The 21,036-nt window shown below is 31.8% G+C and overlaps 2 protein-coding genes across 2 annotated transcripts in view; one reads left to right on the plus strand and one right to left on the minus strand.

Annotated features, from left to right (window-relative positions):
• On the minus strand, positions 1-15,217 carry LOC139512291 ((3R)-3-hydroxyacyl-CoA dehydrogenase-like). The gene is made up of 8 exons (XM_071299795.1): positions 15,125-15,217; positions 8,291-8,419; positions 6,900-7,087; positions 5,281-5,376; positions 3,632-3,717; positions 3,045-3,172; positions 1,221-1,295; positions 1-388 (listed from the first exon to the last, which is right to left on the minus strand). The coding sequence occupies exons 1-8, from the start codon at positions 15,153-15,155 to the stop codon at positions 372-374; spliced, it is 750 nt and encodes a 249-aa protein (XP_071155896.1). The 5' UTR covers positions 15,156-15,217; the 3' UTR covers positions 1-371.
• The window catches only part of LOC139512290 (geranylgeranyl transferase type-2 subunit beta-like), a 20,255-nt gene continuing 14,425 nt past the window's right edge, over positions 15,207-21,036 (plus strand). Inside the window, exon 1 of the mRNA XM_071299794.1 lies at positions 15,207-15,333. Coding sequence (XP_071155895.1) covers positions 15,331-15,333 — 3 coding nt within the window. The 5' untranslated portion in view covers positions 15,207-15,330. The remainder of the gene's footprint in view (positions 15,334-21,036) is intronic.

Raw genomic sequence — 21,036 nt, forward strand, 5'->3', positions numbered from 1 at the left:
CTGTTTCCACTATTTTATTTAAAAATATATAAATATATATCACAGATTAATAAACATTATAAGTTGTAATCCTTCAATTCAACAACAATGTACATACTTATCTATTATACATGTGCCATATAATGGTGGAAAAATCATAAATCTGATAACTGGCAAGATGAAAACAGAAAGGGTTTAGAGACTATATAGTCAATCAAGATAGTCTTCTTTAGTCTTATACTGTCTTTAATTAATGACTACTGTAATTTTTTGTTGATTTAATCATTTTTGAACAAAGTCACATCAATCACTCGTTTGCTTTGAACTAAGCAACTGCCGTGGTCAGCTTTCTGTGTATTTTCTCTTTAATTGTACACATCACATGACATTCATCACATGAACAGACCACCTGCAAAATAGATATAAATATGTTGATTGATTGTTGGTTGCTAAACATCCAATAGCAAACAAATAAATAAAGATATAAATAGAAACATAGGCACTGTTAAGATATTTAATATACAGTGGATTTCTTTAGTACCCTGTGTACTAATTTTCATTGACAGAGGAAAAAAATTATACATTCATGGATTTGCCAAAGTCTGTATACAGACCTTTCAAAAATTGGTAATTCATTGAACATTTTATTTGTAGTTTAACCTTTAAAAATTGATGCCAAAACAATATTATAATAGTGAATTACAGCACAATGTTTTTATTTATATTTTCAGACATAGGTCTTACTGACTTACAAATAACCTTTTATGTAAATTCAATGAAATAAATGTATAGATGTCTTTTATGTATTTTGCTGTAGTGTTGTATTGCTGTCTCATTCACATATACCTGTATCACTTTTTATTCATTTGAATGATGCAGTATATTCATTATTTTGTCTATCAGCTGGGACCCTGCTGTTAAATTGATTGATTGATGTATTTGTGTTTAACGTCACTTTCAATACTATTCTGCTATTTAGTGGCAGTCAGTTTTAACTAGCAGAGGAAGCTGGAATGTCCAAAGTGAACCACTGACCTATGGCAGGAAAACTGAAAATCCTAGTCAAATAAGATTAGAGTCAAGTGCACCTGCCCCATGCAGGATTAGCTATATATATGTGTGTATAAACTGATGACAATTTTTAAAACATTTTTTGGTGTAGGGATCCTTCAAAATAAATCTCTTGTAGGAAATAAAAACTAAATTGGTATACTTTAGATTCATTTGATTTCTATCCATACCTGAGACTTCCAAAGTAGCACCAGTAATGTATCGACTTTTATCGGACGCCAAAAATACACAGGCATCTGCTATGTCTGAAATACAAACAAAAAGTATATAGTTATCCTTATTGACAATGATTGATGAAGTTTTATAGTGTACAGGTTCACACAGGGATTTACATAGTGAAAGCTAAATTATAATACTAGTTGAGGAATCAACTCAGAAATTAAATTAACTATGTTTCAAAACACAAATATGTGTCTGTAGAAACATCATGCCTTGTACTTTCATTAAACAATAATTTGACATGTTCATTAAATAGTGCACATCATAATAATTATGTGCACTAATTTTCAAGTAAAGAAGACCCGATCTACTCTAAACTAAAACTCTAACTTATTTATGGAAGTTCTGGCTAACAGATAATTGGACATACAGACATGAACACATAATGACCCTCTTCTATCATAGGTTGTGTATATAAAGTGTATAGCAGTGATAATAAATAAATGTAATGATAGGGAGGTCCTCCTTTTCTGAATTCTTTAAATATAGGCCATTTTTCTCTATTCTTTATTTTTTGGCCCACTATTCTTTTAGCACCCCATTCTTCTCTATTTATTATATATCATTTTTGGCCTATATTTCCTTATTCTTTGAATTTTTCCCCTGTATTCTGCACTTTGTGCTTATTGTTCTTAATTCTGTAAACCCAATCCAGACCCACATATCTTTTAGTGGGAAGCTCCTTTGTTTCATTGACACATCTTGATATATAAGTATAGGTCACCTTGTATATATAAATATTTATGCAAAATCAACTCAGATGTTAAACTATATGGTCATCAGTTATTGAGTCCCAAATTATTATAGATAAGTATGATTGTAAACACTAAAAATCTACTACAAAATGTATAATGGATGTTTGCTTCTCTGTTTTCTATTTTTCAACCATTCTGACCTTTTTACCATGGAGTATTTATATTACAACTCTAGAATCTTAGTGTTTCAGTCAGAACCTATTTTTTTATTTTGCATAATAGCGGTTCAGGATTTATACAGCTTGCTGTTTATAAAAAAAGGTATTATAAAAGTGTTGAAGCATTCAGAATTCTTGTCCATCTTCAAATTGGAAAGATGTCTGAAAAGCTGAAGACAGAAAATAATTTAATAACACTGCATATTCTTTTTCAATAAAGCAAAATGTATGTATTCCTTTCAAGTAATATTTGTGAAAATTATGAAACCTTTTTTGTTATTGTTTAAGAGGGCTCACGGGTCTAAATCAAATTTTTTATTTAATATAGGACTTCTCTATATTTTTCTATAAATGAACTTTATCTTATACTTAATAGAAAAATGAAATAAAAAAATGGGGTCACCGAAATAAAAAAAAGTAATAAATTACAGAAATCGCTTAAATTTACAATTATTTAGTTTATGTACAGCTTATTCAAAAACAACAATAAAAAATATAGGTCACCCATGAGTTAAAAAAGATATTTCAATTTTGATGCCAAAAAATGGTATTTTTGCACCAAAGGGAGATGATTTGGAGCTTTTTCATTGATATCTACATTTTAAGTCACCTGGGGCCAACACGAATTGATTTTTTGGAATGACTTTTGTACCATATGATAAAGTAACAACTACTAAAGGTAATACATAAAATTTGTAATGAAAAATTAATGATTAATTTTTTTCTGAAAATCTTAAACATTGTACCCACGAGCCTCCTTAAGTGTGCCTATAGCTAATTCCTAGGTTTTAAGAAAAATAATGCTCAAAACGATGAAAATAAAATCATTCATTTGATTTATTCTTCTGCCTGTGATACCTACCTTCTGGTTCCCCTAGCTTTGTCATTGGTATCAACATCTGTGTAATCTGCATAAGATGTTCTGGTACCTTTTCTGTCATTGGTGTTTTGATAAAGCCAGGTAGAATAGCATTTACTCTTATATTAAATCTGAAAATAAATTTCTATCATATGTTTAATCTTTTCTGTTAGTTTTAGCATACAGTATATACTTATCACTGTTTATGCTGATACATTCCTATTTCAAATTATATTCAAATGCCAAATATCAAGCATAAGAAGCTGATTTATCACTATTTTATACATATACTAACACATAAGTGTTCCCAAGTCAAAATCTCCTTCGTCTTGAGTTTGAATTTATCCCCTTTGTTTGTATGAAAGGAGGTGTTGGGGATATGTTAATGAAACAGTAACCCTACACAAAAAATTAGTAGAGGACTTTTTTCCATCATAGGATATTTACATTGACAATGTCAGATTTTTTATAATGATTTTGAAATTTATTCACTTCTTGTAATGACTCAGAATTGACTAAACCCAAACTAACAGTCATACAAATAACTGTTTATTCTTGTTTATTATTTAACCTGTATATATGTGACTTACTTTGCTACTTCTTTAGCAGCTGACTTTGTGAAGCCTATAACACCAGCCTTGGATGCTCCATAATTTGTCTGCCCAACATTGCCTACCTGAATAAGTTAGCATTTATTAAGCAAGACAAACGTTAAAACGGCCTTTAACAAAAAATGAACAGGAAATACAAGCAAAATTCACAACAATAGATTACTCAAAACATTTCAGCAATTGGATAGTAGTAGTAGTTATTGGAATTTGCTTCAATTTTTTCTTTGAGAACCAATAATAAGATGCTAATAATGAAATGTGGTACACAAACTTTTTAAAAGTACATTCTTGGAAATTCCACTACACTTGTAATGATTTTTGATTGGGAAAAATTGTAGATGACGTTTTTCCTGCATGATAAGGCATCTGTAATCACCTGTTGAATTCCATATTAAATTATGACAGAAATAAATCAAGATATTAGAAATTCCATTGACTTTAATAACTCTGAAACATACACTGAAATAACACTGATTTTCTATGATGCATTTTTAAAATAAAAGTTGAAGTAAACAATGCAAAAAAGAATTATGTTTTCCCATTCAAATGTGTAGCCAGGAGTTAAAACATAATTATTTCCAAATTTTGTAAGAAAGTCTCAAATATGAATAACTTTCCAGTAAGTTGAGAAAATTTAAGAAAGAAAGGGTGAGTCTTCAGTTATTTTTCTATAACATATTATAAAAGATATATCTAACTGACCCTTTAGATTCTATGCAGTATATCAAATACTAAAGAAAAAGATGTATATAGTCTACTTGGAAAATGTTAAGTCAGTGCTAAAATATATATGTCAATTTCGCACTGAATAAACATTCTGTAGATTTTTTTCCCTTATGTATTATATAAAACCTAAGAAATGGGTGTTTTTCAGTTTGTTTTATAAGCTGTTCTACTATCATTTTATCAGTTCATACAGTTAGGGCTAGATAAATTCAAAATATTTTACATAAATTGCTTTCTTTATATATGACACATTTTCAAACAAAAATTAAAAATGAAAATTCAGCTTTTGCTCTGACACTAATTATAGTTATTCTATAAAAATTTAGCAAATTTTGATGAGCATCTAATTTGAAAATGCATCCCACTGGAAAGCATATTCACTTGAATTACAGGTAGTTCTGAACTGTAGTCCCTGAGTAAAATTCAAGGAAAATTCCATACATGGTAATTATGTCAATGTATGTATAAGAAAATATAAGTAACAGAAATAAAGCTGTAAACATGATTTTCTGGTAGTAGTTTCTGAGAAAAGGCAACAGATTATTTTAAGGGATGAACAGCCATGCTTAAAACAGACATATTCCTATCATAAGAAGATGTGGTATAACATTTTATTTTTTTCAAATTTACTAATACTGTGGATTCATATATTTTCGTGGGTACCAATTTTTGTGGTTTGAGGAAAACTTGTATATTCGTGGGTATTTAATTTTGAGATTTTAACAAAGTCTGCATACATTCCCAAAGAAAAAATGACATTTGTTGAACATTTCATTTGGTGGTTGCCCTGTACCTACAAAATCCATGAAAATTAGTACCCAACGAATATTAATGAATCCACAGTACATGTATCAGTAATGTTCCCTATTGATATAATGAAACATAATAATTTAATAAAATACCTTTCCAACAATACTTGATAAATTGATGATGGATCCACCATTTAATTTGTTCTCTACAATGGCTTGACTGACTGCTTTGTTCAACAGATATGTTCCCTGAAATAAATGGTAGATAATTACTCAATACAAATAACTAGAACATTTATAGATTGATCATGAGGCTCGGCTGACAGCTCTGTTTAACATACATGTTCCTTGAAATAAATGGTAGATAACTCAATTCAGATTGCTTCAAGAAAAAAAAATTGAATATATTCCTTATCAGACTTGCTTGCAAGAGTTTCTGAAATAACAACAGGTCTTTTTGGACCCCACTGTAAAAAAAAGTTTATAATTTTTTTTTCCATATTTACAATTTTCTACAAGGTATAGACATATAACAAGTCTTAAAAATTCATGACAAGTCGATTACAATACCTGTTTTATTATGGACCCAAAGAGCAAAAGAAGAGTCCTTTTAAATAAACATCTGTCATATATATTTCAATTTTACAAAATCAAATTGGTCAGAATTCAGATTTAAAATTATTTTTAATCCTAATTTAACCTGCCACATGAACATTTGCTTGTCCCACGTCAACAACCTGATAAGTGATTGTACCTTGTGATATATTAATGTTTTTGTCCCTTAGGTAATTTCATATTGACATCAGAGTTTCAGTAGTTGTTGATTTCTGTTAAATGAATTTCCAGCTATTTTAGACTCGGAGGATTTCGTTGATGAAAATTGACATATTTTCTTTATGTGCATTTCCCGACTCCCAAGTCAAGAGCGTGTTCCTCAGTGGTTGTTGTTAGTTAATATAAAAAAGAAGATGTGGTATGATTGCCAATGAGACAACCGTCCACAAGAGACCAAAATGACACAGAAATTAACAACTATAGGTCACTGTACGGCCTTCAACAATGAGCAAAGCCCATACGGCATAGCTCTCGACTTGGGAGTCAGGACAGGTATATAAAACAAATATGACCAGCATGAACTAATGACAACCACTAAAACAAATATGACAATGTCGTCATATTTGTTTTATATACCTGTCCTGACTCCCAAATCAAGAGCTTGTGCTTCAGTGGTTGTAGTTAGTTCATGCTGGTCATATTTGTTTTATATACCTGTCCTGACTCCCAAGTCAAGAGCTTGTACTTCAGTGGTTGTCGTTAGTTCATGTTGGTCATATTTGTTTTATATATCTGTCTCGACTCCCAAGTCAAGAGCTTGTACTTCAGCTATTTCAGTGGTTGTTGTTAGTTCATGTCTGTCATATTTGTTTTATATAAAACAGTTTTGTTATAAATTAGGCTGTTAGTTTTCTTGTTTGAAATGTTTCATATTTTTCGTGTCAAGGCCTTTTATAGCTGACTATTTGGTAAAGGTTAAAACCTTCATCCCATTGATGAAGTTATACAGTTGTATTTTCATTTGAACTTTGGTGGATAGTTGTCTCATTGGCAATCATACCACATCTCCTTATATATTTCAATATAGATACCAGTGAATTGTTGAAGACAGAATTTTGGTCTGTAGATAAAATTGTTTGAATGTTTATGGCTGTATTGTTGACACATACCCCACAATACTTTCTATTTGTTTTAGTTTTTTAATTCTGTTTTACTACCTTTAAATTGACATTGATCACTTCATCCCACATTTCCTCTTTCATTTTTAACATGTATGTATCTCTTGTGATGCCAGCAGAGTTAACAGCAATTGTAGGGACTGCCATATATCTATCTCTTATGTCAGTCATTAATGTCGCTACTGAGGCTGAGGATGAAACGTCAACAGTAAAAGGTTGATGATTTCCTGAAAGTAACATGAACAATAGAAATAAAATTATATGATCATGATGATAAAACAATGTCTTGACAAATGTGAAATTTAACCTAACTTTCTTTATGAACTAGCCTTCATAAGTATCTACGGTCAATAAACATATGTTAAGGGGGCTCCCGGGTATAAATAAAAAAAAAATTCTAATATAGGATTTCGCTATATTTTTTTTATTAATGAACTTTATCATATACTTAATAGAAAAATGAAATAAAAAAATGGGGTCACTGTTCATTTAAGCTCACAATCTGCCTCCGGAAGAAGCATACATTTTTGTTTATGTCCTTTTTTTCTGTTGAACTAATAGAAGTAAAAGAGGTAATATCGAAATAAAAAAATAACCTAATTACAGAAATCGCTTAAATTTTACAATTATTTAGTTGATGTTCATCTTATTCAAATACAATAATAAAAAATATAGGTCACCGATGAGTTAAAAAAGATATTTCAAACTTAATGCCAAAAATTGGCATTTTTGCACCAAAGGGAGATAATTTGAAGCTTTTTCAATGATATAAACATTTTAAAAGTCATCTGGGGCCAAACCGAATTGATTTTTTTGGTTGATTTTTGTACTATATCATAAAGTAATAACTAATAGTGTAATAAATAAAATTTGTAATGAAAAAATAAATGTTTAATTTTTTGCTGTTTTTTTAGCACCTGCGAGCCTCCTTAAGTAATACAATGTACATGTATATAAATCTAGGTTATAATCATGATAATACAATCACTAGTCACCAACCCCATGGTTAGTCACAGTGGAAAATTTAAAAAGGGATTAAAATGGGCTGCATCAATACTACTTCACACAAATAAATTACTCAATAGCAGCAAAAATGAAATGATTACTATCAGGTAATATACAGGTACTAAAAAATGTAATAACTATCGTAATTTGTTTCAAAGTCAGTTCAAGTATTATAAAGGATAGTAATTATCAGTATATATATTTCATTTTAGAGAGGATTTTTTATTTCTTCCTATGATTCTTAAGTGATTGTATTTTGTATATCTTTACCTCCTGTTTCACATGTAAATGTGACAGAGTGTTTCTAAGGAAAGCATATTGACTAATCTTGAAAGTTGTTTTACAGTACACTGTTTTTAAGATTTGTTTTTTTTACATAAAATTATAACAATATAACTTGCAAGCTATATATATATATATTTTACCTTCACTAATTGACTTGAGCGATTCATGTACTTGGTGTACTCCATCTTTGTTTACATCAGCCATAGCAACCATTGCACCTTCCTTTGCAAATGCCTGACATATTGCTCGCCCAATACCACTGCCAGCACCTGATTATAAAAAGTATACATAAACAAACACATTTCCCATTATATTCATATGTTTTTCAATTGATATAATTGCAATATTTACTGCATCTGGTAACAAAACTGCTTTAATAACATGAAGAAGTGAATATCACATTTAGTTTACCTAGTTTTTTTTCTAAATTATAAATACCAATCAACCAAACTCTTAAACATAACAGATCTGTATTGGATAACAGTTCAATTTGACACCCCATCTATATAAAAACACATCATTTCAGGCCTTTTATAGCTGACTATACAGTGTGGGCTTTGCTCATTGTTGAAGGCAGTACAGTGACCTTAGTCCTATAGTTCAAGTTGTTAATTTTTGTGTCATTTGGTCTCTTGTCATTTGCTTGTAGAGAGTTGTTTCATTGCAAATCATACCTAATCTTCTTTTAATATTTACAATAATATATCCTAGTACAGTATTCCATGAATTGCATTAAAATTCCTCAGTTTTATCAATTTTTATTCTAACTTTAATAATTCAATTGAATTTATCTGACTTGTTGGAAGGCCTCACAGCAAATAATTGACATATTCTTTTCAAGACATCATCAATCATTTGGACTAGAGTAGATCTATCATCATGATCATGTCTATACATGTACATATTATGATAAGTTTGTTTTTCTTTTCAACATGAAAATAAGGAGATGGTGTATAATTGCCAACGAGATAACTATCCACCCAAATTCAAATGAAGTGGATGTAAGCAATTATCATGATTATATGTACATGTTATAGGCAACCATACACTTGTCAACCATTGTCCACAATAAGAAAAAAACATACCATATAATTGGCTATAAAAGGCCCCACTATATGTATCATGACTATGAAAAATATTGAATAATTCAACTGAGAAAACAATCAGTCTAATTTACAATAAAACAAGCAGAAAAACGAATACGAACACAACCACTGAACTACAGGCTCTTGTCTTGGGACAGACACATAGAGATTCAATGTACAACCCACAACTACTGAACTACAGGCTCCTGTCTTGGGACAGACACATAGAGATTCAATGTACAACCCACAACCACTGAACTACAGGCTCCTATCTTGGGACAGACACATAGAGATTCAATGTACAACCCACAACCACTGAACTACAGGCTCCTATCTTGGGACAGACACATAGAGATTCAATGTACAACCCACAACCACTGAACTACAGGCTCCTGTCTTGGGACAGACACATAGAGATTCAATGTACAACCCACAACTACTGAACTACAGGCTCCTATCTTGGGACAGACACATAGAGATTCAATGTACAACCCACAACCACTGAACTGCAGGTTCCTGTCTTGGGACAGACACATAGAGATTCAATGTACAACCCACAACTACTGAACTACAGGCTCCTATCTTGGGACAGACACATAGAGATTCAATGTACAACCCACAACTACTGAACTACAGGCTCCTATCTTGGGACAGACACATAGAGATTCAATGTACAACCCACAACTACTGAACTACAGGCTCCTATCTTGGGACAGACACATAGAGATTCAATGTGACTGGGTTAAGCTTTCAACCCTATCCTAATCTGGGACAGTGATGTTACAGCACAACATGAGAACAAACTATAAAATTAGTTCAAAATGGGGGTACCTTCACTGATGATTAACAGCAATAATTCTTGCCAAATGATGTTAAAATTAATTTTTGGTGCAGGAAGATCAAATATACACTACATCTTTTAGAAGATAAAACTAGAGGCTCTTAAGAGCCTGTGTCGCTCACCTTGGTCTATGTGCATATTAAACAAAGGACACAGATGGATTCATGACAAAATTGTGTTTTTGGTGATGGTGATGTGTTTGTGGATCTTATTTTACTGAACATTCCTGCTACTTACAATTTTCTCTATCCATAATAAACTTGTCCCTTTAGTTACAGAGGAAAATATTTTGTAAAAATTTACAAAAATTTATTAAATTAATGAAAATTGTTAAAAATTGACTATAAAGGGCAATAACTCCTTAAGGGATCAACTGACTATTTTGGTCATTTGACTTATTTGTAGATCTTACTTTGCTAAACATTATTGCTATTTACAGTTTATCTCTATCTATAATAGTATTCAAGATAATAACCAAAAACAGTAAAATTTCTTTAAAAATTACCAATTAGGGGGACAGCAACCAACAACCAGTTATCCAATTCATCTGAAAATTCCAGGGCAGATAGATCTTGACTTGATGAACAATTTTTCCCATTCAGAATTGCTTTAAAAGCTTTGGTTTCAGAGTTATAAGCCAAAATCTACATTTTAGCCCTATGTTCTATTATGAGCCATGGCGGCCGTCTTGGTTGGTTGGCCGGGTCACCGGACACATTTTTTAAACTAGATACACCAATGATGATTGTGGCCATGTTTGGTTAAATATGGCCCAGTAGTTTCAGAGTGGAAGATTTTGGTAAAAGACTACAAAAATTTATGAAAAATTGGTAAAAAATGACTATAAAAGGCAATAACTCCTTAAGGGGTCAATTGACCATTTTGGTCATGTTTGACTCATTTGTAGGTCTTACTTTGTTGAACATTTTTGCTGTTTACAGTTTATCTCTATCTACATGATCTAAAATAAAATTCATGATAATAACCAAAAACCAGGGCCGTAACTAGCTTCTTTTAATAGTGAGGCAAAACATATTCGCCGAGCGTAGCGAGGAGAAAAAATTTTGTCGAGGGGTCTTGAGGCCGCTCAAGGCCCCCAGCAGCTCTGAGAAAAATAACGCAATATCACGCATTCGAAGCGTTCCACGGACTCTTTCTTACATTGAAACGCAAATAATCTTTAGCTATTTTTTCGACAACATTCTAGTCTCAGAGCAAAAACATAGATTTATTGTAATTTAAGACTTTTAGGTTTTATGGGCAACATTAAAAGACCGATATGTAGGATAAAGTAAAAATCGTATTTCTCATAATCATTAATACCGGGTTGTCTGTCTGCTCTTGTCTTGTATTGACTTTGGTGATTTTTTTATGACTAGATTTAAATATAGTGACAGTGCAGTATTATACTTTAAGTACTAGTACTGCTTAAGTCGACACTAGGGACCATCTCGACCTTCTTTTACGGTATTAATGATTATTGAAGTCCAAGACCCTCCAGCAACTATCAAGATGAAGAACAGGAATAAAAGCTTTGACCATTGATCATTTGTATTTTTTCTATGCATTGACTTTGTGTGCGATTAGGTCCTGTGCACGTTTACTTCATATTACTTTATTTTCTGTCTAAACAGGACTTAATGCAAGTTTAACCATTCAATATACATGATATAAAAGGTTATACAAAATGTATGGCAATACATTGGTTTTTAGCTCACCTGGCCCGAAGGGCCAAGTGAGCTTTTCCCATCACTTGGCGTCCGTCGTCCGTCGTTGTCCGTCTTCGTTTTTACAAAAATCTTCTCCTCTGAAACTACTGGGCCAAATTAAACCAAACTTGGCCACAATCATCATTGGGGTATCTAGTTTCAAAAATGTGTGGCGTGACCCGGCCAACCAACCAAGATGGCCGCCATGGCTAAAAATAGAACATAGGGGTAAAATGCAGTTTTTGGCTTATAACTCAAAAACCAAAGCATTTAGAGCAAATCTGACTGGGTTAAATTGTTTATCAGGTCAAGATCTATCTGCCCTCAAATTTTCAGATGAATCCGACAACCTGTTATTGGGTTGCTGCCCCTGAACTGGTAATTTTAGGGAATTTTTGCTGTTTTTGGTTATTATCTTGAATATTATTATAGATAGAGATAAACTGTAAACAGCAATAATGTTCAGCAAAGTAAGATTTACAAATAAGTCAGCATGACCAAAATGGTCAGTTGACCCCTGAAGGAGTTATTGCCCTTTATAGTCAATTTTTAACCATTTTTTCGTAAATCTTAATAATCTTTTACAAAAATCTTCTCTGAAACTACTGGGCCAAATTAAACTTAACTTGGCCACAATCATCATTGGGGTAACTTGTTTAAAAAATGTGGTTATTATCTTGAATATTATTATAGATAGAGATAAACTGTATACAGCAATAACGTTCAGCAAAATAAGATCTACAAATAAGTTTACATGACCAAAATAGTCAATTGACCCCTTAAGGAGTTATTGCCCTATATAGTTAATTTTTAACATTTTTCATAAATTTTTGTAAATTTTTAGAAAATATTTTCCACTGTAATTACTGGGCCAAGTTCATTTTAGATAGAGATAATTGTAGCAACAAGAATGTTCAGTAAAGTAAGATCTACAAACACATCACTATCACCAAAACATAATTATGTCATGAATTTATCCTTGTCCATTGTTTAATATGCACAAGACCAAGGTGAGCGACACAGGCTCTTTAGAGCCTCTAGTTTTTTAAATGATTTGATACCGGGAAATTGGTGGTCTTTCTTTAATTTAAACCATGTCAGCTATGTAGTTTTATCCACAGGAGCTTGGGTATATGATACAGATATTTTTTTTTATTTTTTTTTGTTTTTGATTAAAATAGTAAATTTTCTATATTTATAATACATATATCTATCACTTCTGTGCATGTCTCACCTATATATAGCTAGTTTCGAGTGATTTAAACGACTCAGAGAAAATACTTAATTTTACAATCCATACTCAGAAATATTTCTGGTATTTTCTCTGACTCAAAACAAGGTGAGACATGTACAAAAGTGATAGATTTGTATAATTAATATAGAAAACTGAATATCTTAATCAACGGAAAAAAAAAGACAAAAACATATTTGTATCCTTTGATATCAAGTTCAATTATCCATGCAGAAACGACAATTTTTTCTGTGTCCAGTATAGCATCATAGATAGATATAGGAAGATGTGGTGTTAGTGCCAATGAGACAACTCTCCATCCAAATAACAATTTATAAAAGTAACCATTATAAGTCAATGTACGGCCTTCAACACGCAGCCTTGGTTCACACCGAACAAAAAGCTATAAAGGGCCCCAAAATTACTAGTGTAAAACCATTCAAACGAGAAAACCAACCGTCTAATCTATATAAAAAACGAGAGAATATTCTTAAAATATTTTCCCGCACAATATCTGGACATTGGTGGACATGCAACATTGCACACGTTTCCAAATGAAAAAAAACACTCAGACTATAGTCATAAAGTAGGACAATAAAAGAACAAAAGACAAACCGAGACACAGAAGTACAAACAATAGACCATCAACTCCGAAAACCAAAAGTAAAATGGAAACATAAATCACAAAAAACAAGAATGTGTCCAAAGTACACGGATGCCCCACTCGCACTATCATTTTTCATGTTCAATGGACTGTGAAATTGGGTAAAAAATCTAATTTGGCATTAAAATTATAAAGATCATATCATATGGAACATGTGTACTAAGTTTCAAGTTGATTGGACTTCAGCTTCATCAAAAACTACCTTGACCAAAAACTTTAACCTGAAACTCCCACTTTCATTTTCTATGTTCAGTGGACCGTGAAATTGGGGTCAAAAGTCTAATTTGGCTTTAAAATTAGAAATATCATATCATAAGCAACAAGTGTACTAAGTTTCAAGTTGATTGGACTTCAGCTTCATCAAAAACTACCTTGACCAAAAACTTTAACCTGAAACTCCCACTTTCATTTTCTATGTTCAGTGGACCGTGAAATTGGGGTCAAAAGTCTAATTTGGCTTTAAAATTAGAAATATCATATCATAAGCAACAAGTGTACTAAGTTTCAAGTTGATTGGACTTCAGCTTCATCAAAAACTACCTTGACCAAAAACTTTATCCTGAACAGACGGATGGACGGACGCACAGACCAGAAAACATAATGCCCCTCTACTATCGTAGGTGGGGCATAAAAATGCAGGGGCGACATCAGTCCAGTGAAGAGAACTTGCTTCTTGCAAGACACTTTCTGTGAAAACAATTTGATATAAAGACAATTTTTTTAATTTTTTTTTTTTAAATTTCCAGCATGAGACATTTGCCTCATTTGCCTCAATGTAGTTACGGCCCTGAAAACGGCAAAATTTCCTTAAAATTACCAATTCAGGGGCCGCAACCCAACAACAATTTTACCCCATGTTAGATTTGCTTTAAATGCTTTGGTTTCAGAGATACAAGCCAAAATCTTCATTTTACACCTACGTTCTATTTTTCAGCCATGCAAACATTGGTTGGTTGCATGGCGGGGTCATCAGACACATTTTTTAAACTAAAAAACCCAATGATGATTGTGGCCAAGTTTGGTTAAATTTGGCCCAGTAGTTTCAGAGGAGAAGATTTTGTAAAAGTCTACAGATGACAGACGTGAGACGACGGACGCCAAGTGATAAGAAAAGCTCACTTGGCCCTTTGGTATTTAGTCAGATAAGCAGCAAACTGGGCATGTGCATATTAAATTAAGTACATCAATTGGTGCACAACTGTTGCAGGTTACTGCCATCATAAGTAGAAAATGCCATTCTGCCCTTTGTATATTTAAATCTAGTCTAAACAAGGATTTGTATAGTATACAAATCATTGGTCTAAACAAAAATATACCCCTCTACAGACCTCTGTGGACTGGTATTAAAATAAACAAGAGAAGAGTTTAATGTCATAACATAACGTTTTTATAGTACTATGTGAAATAAAAAGACTTTATGATGAGTTATAACACTAAAATATACCAGTTACAAGTGCAAGTTTTCCAGCAAGCATTTTCAGGGGACAGAGGTCTTATCGTCCTATATTTCTAATTTTAGAACCGGAAACCGAAGATGGGGAAACCCCATCCGGGTCGTTGTGATGGACGCCCCCATGACACACATCAACATGAAATATTTATCACATCTATTTTAGGTTTCACGTTATATGAGTTTTCTGACAGACAGAAATGGTAACTAGACTTAAAATCCATGTTGTCTCTCTTATTAAGTTGAAAACAATATTTCGCTTCAGCTCACGAATCGAACATTTTAGCCTTTTTATATACAAAACTTGGAACAGTATTTGTCTAGAAATGTGTCCTAAAATTAACATATCAGAATTTGTAAACTGAAATTGTTCTGGTATCTGATGTTATGAATGTACCTGTTTTGACAGTTTGACAACAGAACAGAGCCTCAATCCTCAATCTTAAAGCCTGTTCGCACGAATTCGGAATTGTCTCAATGTGCGGTTTTCCTCTCTGGTGGATTTCCTCAACATATTTTCTTCTGTGTGTTTTAAATTGGTATGCGCTGGTTAAGATTGGGATTGTGGAACAGCAGTATTAAATCTGCCTGTTCTGTCAATGTAATGTGCCACTGTTAGTAGTTTGGCTTTTGTCTCTTCTGTGCTCTCGCCGTCCAGTCTCGTTAGCATAGTAGCCAAATTCAAGTTTCTGACCCCGACCTCTTTGGATATTTGGTGTAACATATCTTCTCGTTCGTTTTCATAGCAGGGACATTCCAGAAGAAAATGTTGAGGCGTTTCAGGTGCTCTACAATTGCAGTACTCTATGGCGTTGGTTTGGCCTACTCGCGGTTCTTGTGGTCGCAGTCTTGTAATTGACTGCTCCATAGGCTTACATGCAAAACAGCTGAACTTTGAAAATTAAAATGCTACATAGAAATTTTATTTCATGTTCATATCATTTATGTACTAATGTGAAATTGTGATTTAATCGGAAAAAAAAGTGGGTCTTGCCACGAAGATTAAAAAGTTACGTAACCCTGAAGTCAAAACATTTTTTTTCTACTTTATGTTTGCTGTTTTTACTGGGCCGCACTACTTCCAGTAAACATGATATCCTTCCACTTTTCTGGATTGATATCCCCTATAAGATGCAAGATTTTTTTATACAACCGCAAAATTTGAAAAATTTTTCGTCGTATATTGCTATCACGTTGGCGTCGGCGTCGGCGTCGTCGTCGTCGTCCGGCGTCCGAATACTTTTAGTTTTCGCACTCTAACTTTAGTAAAAGTGAATGGAAATCTATGAAATTTTAACACAAGGTTTATGACCACAAAAGGAAGGTTGGTATTGATTTTGGGAGTTTTGGTCCCAACATTTTAGGAATTAGGGGCCAAAAAGGGCCCAAATAAGCATTTTCTTGGTTTTCGCACTATAACTTTAGTTTAAGTGAATAGAAATCTATGAAATTTTGACACAAGGTTTATGACCACAAAAGGAAGGTTGGGATTGATTTTGGGGGTTTTGGTTCCAACAGTTTAGGAATTAAGGGCCAAAAAAGGGCCCAAATAAGCATTATTCTTGGTTTTTGCACCATAACTTTAGTATAAGTAAATAGAAATCTATGAAATTTAAACACAAGGTTTATGACCATAAAAGGAAGGTTGGGTTTGATTTTGGGAGTTTTGGTCCTAACAGTTTAGGAATAAGGGGCCCAAAGGGTCCAAAATTGAACTTTGTGTGATTTCATCAAAAATTGAATAATTGGGGTTCTTTGATATGCCGAATCTAACTATGTATGTAGATTCTTAATTTTTGGTCCCGTTTTCAAATTGGTCTACATTAAGGTCCAAAGGGTCCAAAATTAAACTTAGTTTGATTTTAACAAAAATTGAATCCTTGGGGTTCTTTGATATGCTGAATTTAAAAATGTACTTAGATTTTTAATTATTGGCCTAGTTTTCAAGTTGGTCCAAATGGGGGTCCAAAATTAAACTTTGTTTGATTTCTTCAAAAATTGAATAAATGGGTTCTTTGATATGCCAAATCTAACTGTGTATGTAGATTCTTAATTTTTGGTCCAGTTTTCAAATTGGTCTACATTAAGGTCCAAAGGGTCCAAATTAAACTAAGTTTGATTTTAACAAAAATTAAATTCTTGGGCTTATTTGATATGCTTTATCTAAATATGTACTTTGATTTTTGATTATGGGCCCAGTTTTCAAGTTGGTCCAAATCAGGATTCCATATCAAGTATTGTGCAATAGCAAGAAATTTTCAATTGCACAGTATTGCACAATAGCAAGAAATATCTAATTGCACAATATTGTGCAATAGCAATTAATTTTCAATTGGAGTTATCTTTCTTTGTATAGAATAGTAGTTGATAATATATGTTGGAAATTTGCCAGACATGAGTATGATGTCATTTTCTATTTTTATTTGCCAATAACTTTATGTAAATAACTTCATTGGAAATTTGCCAATATAAAATGTTGCTGATGAAGCTTTTTTTCCTTATCTTATCTAAAATGTTTTAGATAATGTATGTTGGAAATTTGCCAGACATGACTATGATGTCATTTTCTATTTTTATTTGCCAATAACTTTATGTAAATAACTTCATTGGAAATTTGCCAATATAAAATGTTGCTGATGAAGTTTTTTTTATTGTTTTATACAATAAACAATGTATATTCACTTTTACTACCAACCAATCTTTACCATTCAGTGATAACAAGCACTTTATTTTACATTTTAATATTTTATGATGTATTTAAAAGAGTAGTTATTGTTGCAAACTCCATTAGAAATTTGAATTGATATCAGTTTTGGAAAAAGGGAAACAGGGATGTGAAAAAAGGGGGGGGGGGTTAAATTTTTCTCATTTCAGATTTCATAAATAAAAAGAAAATTTCTTCAAACATTTTTTTGAGAGGATTAATATTCAACAGCATAGTGAATTGCTCAAAGGCAAAAAAAAACTTTTAAGTTCATTAGACCACATTCATTCTGTGTCAGAAACCTATGCTGTGTCAACTATTTAATTTTAGATTTAAATAAGAAGAAAATTGATTTGTAAAATCTTGACATTTGTTTTGTGTAAAAAAACCCATGTAATGTCAAAAATTTGATCACAATCCAAATTCAGAGCTGTATCACGCTTGAATGTTTTGTCCATACTTGCCCCAACTGTTCAGGGTTCGACCTCTGCGGTCGTATAAAGCTGCGCCCTGCGGAGCACCTGGTTTAAATCTATATACATGTTTCAATTCAGCATAAACCTATAATCAAACAGAAAAAACTGAGTCCAGAAAAAAATTCAGAAAAAAATGGACTATTTTCATTTGATTTTGTTTCCCTCCATGTTTTGACATGCACCAGAAACTGGAGTTGTAATACAAGACTGGTACCTTGTACATGTAGTAATTGAGTTCTTTATAGCCCATGCAGAAAACATGAACATTGCCAATCTAGACTTATTAAATATACTTAGTCATGTTAGCTGTACATGGAGTGGTACGACGATTTCCCAAGGATTACAAGAACTAATCAATATCTTAAGGACAAATTGATTTGTCCCAAACACATGGTGTTAACCCTCTTGTTGCCGGAGGGACACATATGTGTCTACACTCACTGACTGTGTTGGAGGGACACATATGTCCACGTTTTAATTTATGTAAGCTTCATCAGTGCTGTACCTTTATCAAAATAAAAGACCAAAAATAAAAAAGTGTGAAATGTTTCTACAATTTCTCACAAATGTAACTGTCATTTCGACATATATCAAATGACGTCATTGTTTGACATGTCACGTCACAAACGTCAAGCGGTCGTAATTTCTGGCAGCAAGAGAGTTAACTTTTTTTTTTTTTTTTTTTATTATTTATAACTTCCAATTTACAACATAATATACACAAATATAATAGCAATATATAATATATAAATCTATAGATATTATCTAATCAATACATCTTTCTATTAGGAAGCAATTTTTTTTTTTTTTAAATATAAAAATATAAACAATGATAAAATAAAGAGTAAAGCAGTTTGAACACCGGAGAGAGAGAGATAGAAAGAGAAAGAGAGTGAGAGAGAATAGTGTGGTGAGTTTTCAATATAATGCATCTAGAAATTGAATTCTATTTTAGTATAGTAAATACAGCATTTTCATTTATAACATGTATATACATTTTTATACTTAACTAAGCATGCTAAGTAATATATCAAAAGCATTCCATTCTCTGAGAAACTGATGTTCACATTTGTTTTTCATAGCAATATTTTTGTCCATTGCATACACATATTTTATCTTTTCTTTTACTGAGTTTATTGTCAGTTTTTTTTTAAAACATCTGGAATTATAAATATATTGCTTTATGGTAAGAAAAAGAGTATTTTCTGCATTGCCTTTTGATATTTTTGCAGTGTTACCAAACAGAAAAACTTCTTTTGTAAAAAGTACACTAATTCCATTGGTTAGAAACCAATTTTCAATCTGTTCTAATAATAATTGTGTATGTTCACATTCCCAAAATAAATGTTCTAATGTTTCAATTTCTCTATTACAAAATGTACAATTTGGATTATCATAAATCTTAATTTTATGAAGAAATTTGTTTGTAGCTAAGATTCGATGATTGAATCTAAACTGTAGCCACTGTAACTTAGTATTATTTGTGACAACAAATGGCAGTTTATAAATTTTTTTCCAATGATTTTGATCAAAGCCAAAAATTTCAGTCCATCTTAACTGACTAGTGGGAACACTTCCATTTTTATTCAAAACAATATACATATCTTTAGATCCTTTTGAACTTTTAACAAGTCTTTTAATAGCAGATGGAATTAAAGGTAGTTCTAATTTGTGATTTTTTCCCACCAATGATTTTGATGCTTGATGTATAGCAGATATAATACTATTATATCTCATGAAATTCACATTTATCTGATACATTTCTTCTATCTTTTGATGAGAGAAAAAGGTCCCATCTTCATTTACAATATCATTTATAAATCTTATACCATTTTCAAACCAATCTTTATAAAAAATAGGTTTATTTGCTACCTTTATATTATTGTTAAGCCAGATTGGACTAGAAAGAAAGCATTCCCAACTGTCATATTCATCTTTTTCTCTAAGAAGTTGCCATGCTTTCAGAACATCTTGCCAAAATTTATTTTTGATATGTTGCTGTATTTTTTGGATATAAACACTTCCACAACCATAAAATTTTTCAAGTTCTACATGAACATTTGACAAAAAAACATTCTGCCATTTGTTGTCTGTTTTAAATAATCTCCTTATCCATGTACACTTCAGTGCTAAAATAAATGCACTAAGATTTATCATTTTGAGTCCACCATCTTCAATATCATTTTGTAAAACATCTCTCTTAATTCTATCAATTGGTGAACTCCATATAAAATTGTACATAAGTTGAATAACATTTTTTAAAATATCATCACTTGGATTTGGTAAGGATATAAACAAATGATTTAAAATAGGCAATATCAATGTCTTTACTACAGTAATTCTACCAATAACAGTAAGATTTCGTTTTGACCATTGTCTTATTACACATTTAATTTGTACAATTTTTTCATCATAATTAATTTTTACAATTCTATCAAGATTAACATCAAAGCTTATACCTAGTACCTTAAAACATGTTTCTCCCCATGTAAGGTTTCTATTTTGGCATAATACCTCATTACTATACTTTTTATTTCCTATCCAAATAACTTGTGTTTTAGAAAAATTAATATTTAAACCAGATATATTTCCAAACCAATCTAATTCATTTAATGCTTCATTCAAAGATTCTTCTTTACCATCTAAAATAAGAGATGTGTCATCAGCAAATTGTGAAAGTTTGTGCTCAACTTGCGTAATTGTAATACCATTTATCTTATCATTAT

Source organism: Mytilus edulis, chromosome 2 (assembly GCF_963676685.1).
Source record: "Mytilus edulis chromosome 2, xbMytEdul2.2, whole genome shotgun sequence".
Classification (NCBI taxonomy): Eukaryota; Metazoa; Mollusca; class Bivalvia; order Mytilida; family Mytilidae; genus Mytilus; species Mytilus edulis.